Source organism: Suricata suricatta, chromosome 17, assembly GCF_006229205.1.
Source record: "Suricata suricatta isolate VVHF042 chromosome 17, meerkat_22Aug2017_6uvM2_HiC, whole genome shotgun sequence".
Taxonomy (NCBI): Eukaryota; Metazoa; Chordata; class Mammalia; order Carnivora; family Herpestidae; genus Suricata; species Suricata suricatta.
The window spans coordinates 40,494,636-40,501,103 of NC_043716.1; the positions used below are offsets into that span (position 1 = coordinate 40,494,636).

General features: G+C 45.4%; 1 protein-coding gene across 1 annotated transcript in view; it reads right to left on the minus strand.

The window, feature by feature from the left end:
- The window catches only part of GPATCH8 (G-patch domain containing 8), a 100,900-nt gene extending 98,138 nt beyond the window's left edge, over positions 1 to 2,762 (minus strand). Inside the window, exon 1 of the mRNA XM_029927204.1 lies at positions 2,655 to 2,762. Coding sequence (XP_029783064.1) covers positions 2,655 to 2,699 — 45 coding nt within the window. The 5' untranslated portion in view covers positions 2,700 to 2,762. The remainder of the gene's footprint in view (positions 1 to 2,654) is intronic.
- Between the last annotated feature and the right edge of the window lie 3,706 nt (positions 2,763 to 6,468).

Genomic DNA, 6,468 nt, shown 5'->3' on the forward strand with positions numbered 1-6,468 from the left:
TTCTGACTCAATATTAAGTTCAAGATACTATAAACTCTCCAAAATGTGCGCTTGATGGTAAAGTAGCAAAAAGTGAAATTTTATACTTCTAAATTATCTTGCCAAATTAAAGGCAAAGAAAACGATAGTCATCTAGAACTTAACAGAGAAGATGCACAGAAAAATTTCTAGTGCTGTAAGAAGATCTGTTTAAAGCAACAGGATCTATGCACTTTGTTTGGAAACCTACTTGCGATTTGTTTTCAAGTGTATTCAATGGCTTCACCTCATTTATCACTTAAAACCTTAAAAGGAGGCCATATTTAATTTTGAATAACCCAACCTTGAAATTTATTTCAGGTATACTATCTATATTCAGAAGCACACTATTACACTTCCTTTCAATTACTTTAATTTAAAAACTGTATTAATGAGAATCAATCTTTTTCCTTTCACCAAAATATCCAGAAAAAGATATATTAAAAAAAATTTTTTTCTATTTTAGAGAAGAGAGCAGCAAAGAGGGGCAAAGAGAGATTAAGAATCTTAAGCAGGCTCCATGCTGAGCATGGAGCCTGACAGGGGCTTGATCCCCTGACCCTGGGACCATGACCTAAGACAAAATCAGCAGTCGGACACTCAACAGACTGAGCCACCCGGGTGCCCCATTTAAGTATTTAAGTATCCATTTAAATGGATACTTTTTAGAAACATTACTACAATAATTTACAAAAGTTGTAACATCTTATAATTGTCTAAAAGATTTTCATTCCCAATACCCTATTTTATCTGTAATATTAGGACATCTGAATTTTTAAGAACCAGCATTTTCCTCGCTGACCCAATACTGCAGGAGTTGATTATTCCAACATACAAGCAGGAAATAAACTTCAAAGAAACGTACTATCCTCAAAGGACTACCAACCAGGTTTTACATAAACCCAACGGAAGCATGAGAGAAAGGACTCTTACTTGACAAGGTAGAGGCTTTCTCAATTTTTTCAGGTGACAGCACTCATAATCTGCTATCCAGTTTTCAAATTCTTTCAGGGCTCTGCAAATGCTGTTTAAGCCTGCTGAACTTCTGGTGTTGACAGCCATTTCCCCTCATAGCTTAATTGTCCATATTATCTATTTTCAATTGTATTAGGTCACCTTGAAATTCTCTCCTCTGAAAAGCACTTGACGATCTTAGTTAACAACGTGTCTCTTTAAAAATTAACCAATAAAGCCCACACATTTTTCTGCCTACTCACGTTTTAGGATTCTCCCTAAAAAACAATCTTTCTCAGGAATCGAATGGCTATATAGGAACGGCTTCAACTTCCCTGGACCTGCATTATATTCTTAAAACACCTTGAGATCCAGTTCGTGCTGCAGCTATTCAGCAGGTGCATGATCACAGGGCTTTTCAGCACCCCCAGATCCCTTACTGCTGCAAAACTTCTCAACAAGCGTTCTACACGCACTGGACTGTTAACAGTACTGGTTTAACTGCTTCACCTGTTTATTTACCAACCCACTCATTTCAGGGAATTTCAAATCCTTTAAATCGCCTTCTGAAACACATCTAGAGTATCCCACGATGATACTCAGAGAAAAGATCCGCAGCGGGATAAAAACTTCAGTTCTGATGTTTCTCCCCTGACCCAAATTGCTGTTGCCAGGAGATGCGGTAGTAATGCGGTGGTGTCTTTGAGACTCCAAGGATGTACTTTACCCTAGAAATAGCCAACCTCTACTAAATCCCTTTCAGGCGCCGAGATTTCTGCGGGAACAATGCTCAACGGAAAGGTATTTTAAACACCCGAAAGACGAGTTATTCTAATTCGGCCTTTATTTATTTATTTATTTATTTATTTATTTATTTATTTAGGCTCAATAATGCCTGCCATCACGAGGACATTTTTCCATACAACGTTTGCAACTAAAGGAAGAAAAGCAGCAGCTTGTGGCGCTAATTATCACACGCTTAGGAAGTCCATTATCATTACGCTTCTTAAAAATCGTTCGAGGTCGGACGGGGGCCGGGCTTATTACGCCGACCACAGTCCGACAACGGACTGTTTTCCAAGCAAAACTAACGGCCTAATAACAACAACAAGGTTTATGCCCGGAGAAATCGCAATGTTTGACCAACCAAGACGGCGTCGGGTAACTAAAGCACCCTCTTCCACGGGAAGAAATGAAAAGACAGACAATGAAAGGGATTTATCATAGTGAGGATGGACGAAGGACGACCCCAAGCTGAACCGAGCGAGCAAAACCCAGGGTTTCGGGAGCCCGGGTATCAGCAACAGCGTCCCGAAGCCCCCCCCACCCCCCCCCCCTCCCCCCCCCCCCCCCCCCCCCCCCCCGGAGCCCGCCCGGCGCCTCTGCAGGCTGGGCGGACCCGAGGGGAGGCCAGTACCCGGTCCGGGCTTCCGAAACCCGCCCAAGCAGGCCGAAGCCGCCAACCGGGCGGCCCGAGTTTAACAGGTAAAAGAATACGAAGTGAGAGCAGACGCGGCCTCGCCTCAAGCTCGGAGGCCCCCTGGAAGAATTGAGAGGCGGGAGCAGAGCGAGCCGGTTCGTAATCCGGAACGGAGCCTGAAGGAAAAGAGCTGGGAGCGGGGGAGGAGGAGGTCCCGGCTCGGCCAGCGCCTTCCCGGGTCCTCGGCGACGCCCGTGTTTACCTGAAAGTCTCGGTCCTCGTTGAAGCGGGAGAAGCGGTCCGCCATTTTGCCGCCTTCGCTCCTCTCAGGACGAAGCTCTCCGGTTCGCTCCTTCCCTCCCGCGACACCCGCCCCCTCGCTCGCCTCCCCAGTTCCCCGCCTCCTCCCACGCCCACCCGACGCGCGCAGGCGAGGGAGGGAGGAAGCGAGAAAACGCGTCCAGAAGGGAGCCCCTCCGGCGCAGGCGCCTTTCGGCCCTGGAGGCGGAACCTTCCCTTAAGTCCCCTCTCGTCTCGCGGCCCAGAGCGACCCCGGCGGCCGCGCGTGCGCGTTCGCGCGCGAGAACGGCAAGAGCTTCCGGAGAGAAAGGTCATGGGGCCACAATGCGCTTGGGTCCGGATGTTTTCCACCTGCTCGCATCTACGAGTGCGGTGTATTTTCTTACCCTCTTGTTTCCCTGTGTGTACAGACGCTCATCCTCAGCTCTGGTCACTAAATAGCAACGCACTGTAGTGGTTGAAAGCGCAGAATTGGGAACCGGACTAGCTCCTTTTGAATCCTGATTTACTCAGGACTAAGCGGCTAACGAGATAGGAATGAGACGTTCTCTCATAGGACTTACGTGGCAGTGAAGAAAATCAGATAAATAGTAAAATATTGACATAATTTTAAATACTAACGAGTGCTACAAAAAAATAAAACAAGGTGCAGTGCATTTCTGAGGCCTCTGAAATGATCTGTGACCTTAGGAACAGCAGGGAGCCGCTCGCTTAGAGCAAAGGGAAAGTTAGATCTAAAGGCCCCTTAACTGTTAGGAGTTGGCTTTTTTAAAAATGTTTATTTATCTTGAGAGAGAGAGAAAGTATGGGCTCACTAGCAGGGGAAAGGCAGAGAGAGAATCCCAAGCCGGCTCTGTGCTCTTCTCGCATAGCCCGATTTGAGGCTCGGTCCCATGAACTGTGAGATCATGACCCGACTGGAAACCAAGAGTTGGATCCTCAACTGAGTCCCCCAGGTGCCCCAAGAGTTGGCAGTTTTAGGAGATTGTTAGAGTAAATATTTTTCAGTAGACCAACGTCGATCCAAGTCAACTAAAGCTCTCTGGGTTTCAGTCTCTTTTTATAAATAAGGAAATTAAAGTTGGTAATCTCTACTGCCCATGACCGGTAATGACTTTGTGTGGGTTATGAATCAGATTTTTCCGTCCTATGGCTTTCCTGAGGACCCCACCCAGCCCTCCAGCTCCTTTAGCCAAGATACATAAAATGTAGGAGAGGTATGAAAATGTCCCTGCTTTTGAAAAGCATAGTTGCCAGAAATCATAAATGAAAAAAAGCTTTTACTGAGAGTCAAGTGGAATATAAATTTTTGGAAGAAGGATATGAATCTTCTATTCCTTTGTTACCCTCTGCCTCACCCAACCCCAATCCAAACAAATTACAATTTTAAACTGTGAAAAGAACTCTCTATATAAGGAGAGGCAGAACACAGAATGAAAACATTGTAAAAAGACTTGAGGGTAAAAATGTGGCAGGTTGAATCACCTAGATACACCCCCTTCTCCTTCTCCCAAACACTAGAATGACAAAGGATGAGAAGGGCAGTAAACTCACATGGACAGAGACCTGAAGAAGGGACAACAGCAGGCAAGAGATGTCAACAAATTTTGGAAGCTGGAGGGGTTCCTGGATGGTTAGTCGGCAGAGCGTGCAACTCTTGATCACGCATTGTAAGTTTGACCCCCCCCAATGAGTCTAGAAATGACTTAAAAATAAAATATCTTTTTAAACTTTTTTTTTTTGAGAGAGAGAGAGCTTGAGCAGGGGAGGGTCAGAGAGAGATGCTCTGAAGACAAGCTCCAGGCTCTGAGTGAACTGTCAGCACAGAGCCCAACACGGCCTTGAACCCACAAACTGCGAGATCATGATCTGAGCCGAAGCCAGACACTCAACTGACTGAGCCACCAAGGTGCCCCAAAAATAAAATACTTAAATAAAAAATTTTTTTGATAGGCAGAGAGCATAACTAGATGGAAATGGCTTTAGTAGAATAAAAAAAAAACATCACTGGAGTGAGGAAGCCAGGAAACTAGCTAACTAATGCTAAGGTGTACCAGAAAGACTCATCAAAAACTGGAATCACCAGGTGCCAAGATGAGAGTGTAGATGGAGTTGGAAACAGGGCTGGTTACTGTAAGATTTAATAGATGGAGTTAGAGATAAGGGGAAAGAAAGAGACCAAGTTATGGAGCCAAGAGAGCCTTTATTGGGATCTGCGATTCCCCGGGGCGAGGTTCCGTGACTCCGGGAGTGGAGAGTCAGGGAAGTGGCTCCTGGTACCGGAGGGACGAGCTATTTTATGGGTGAAAGACTTCTGGTCCGGTCCTGGGAGGGCAGACCACCAAATAAGGGCATTTCAGGGACGTGGTGGGGTGGGATAGGTCGCCTCCTCCGGGACATTCCAGATCTGGAGGTGAGGGGTGGGGGGTCGTCGGTGCCCAGTGTTTTTCTCCACAACAAAATGGCCGCTCAGTCACCATCTTAAGGTAACTCTTACAGTTAAAAGGCAGTTTAGAAAGCAGACTCTAAATCCCTTTGTCCTCTGGAAAGATGAAACAAGAGGACTTTAACATTTCTGGCACAGGTAAGGAAAGAAGTATGATGCTGAAAGTGAGAAGATTTGGTAAAAGCGAACATTCTGGCCTTTTTCCAGCTTAGTGAAAAAAGAACCTACACATACCAAAAATGGAGTGGGGGTGGGGTCTGCCCAACATATAAAGGTCATATTCCAGCCCAGATATCCCACAGAGAAGTCCATCATTCCAGAAGCCTCATCCACACAGTTTCCACTTAGCTATTACATATGGAAAGCCAAAGATAACCAGACATTGGAAGGAACCTGTAAGACAGACACTGCCTCCCCAAAACAAAACAAAAAACAGCAAGAGAAATTCAGAGGGACCAGAGATAATGGAAATAAGAAAGGAAGCCATCAAAAGAATTGTAATCAATATCCACAGAAATATGAGATTACCTCAGGAAACAAGGGACCACATCAGGAAGCATTGGATACCAAAAAAAGAATATTCAGAGATTAAGAACTGTTGAAAGTTAAAATATCTTAAGCTGAAATGAAAAATTCAATAGAAGAGTTAGGACATAGTTGCAGAAATCTCCCAGAAAACGAACAACAAGACACCCTGGCCCAAGCCATCTTTACTTACTCCTTCATCATTGCACGCGCAACTAAGTGTTTGGCCTCCACCCTGACCCCCTACCATCTTCAAAGGAGCTATGGTAATACGGTTTCAAGGTCAATTAGGTCACATTAGTCCTCTGCTGAAACCACCCGGTCAGTGGCTTTCCCCATCATTCACATCAAAGGCCTCTATCACCTGACCTCTCAGACCTCATTCCCCTCTGCCCCAGGTGTCCCTCCTCGGTGGGCACACTGACGGCTCTTGCTGTCCCATGATCCTTCAGGCCTGCTCCTGCCTCAGCCTGCACCACTTAGGGGCTAATGTACATGCTGTTCTTTCTGCCTCATTCTTTCCAAGATATCTTATCCATGTGGCGTGTCCCCTCATCCTCTGGTCTTTATTCAAATGTTAGTTTGTCAATAAGATCTTCCCTGATCACCCTACTTAAAATCACAGAGCTCAGTACTCTGAACTTCCTAGCCTCTATCCCTAATTTTCTCTTTCTCCATAGTAGTTACCACTCTCTAATATGTACTGTAAACTCCATGAGAGCAGAAGTTTTTTCAGTTCTGTTCCCTTCTATATCCCTAGCACCTAGAATAATGAATGACACAATATAGCCACTCAATAAAGTTT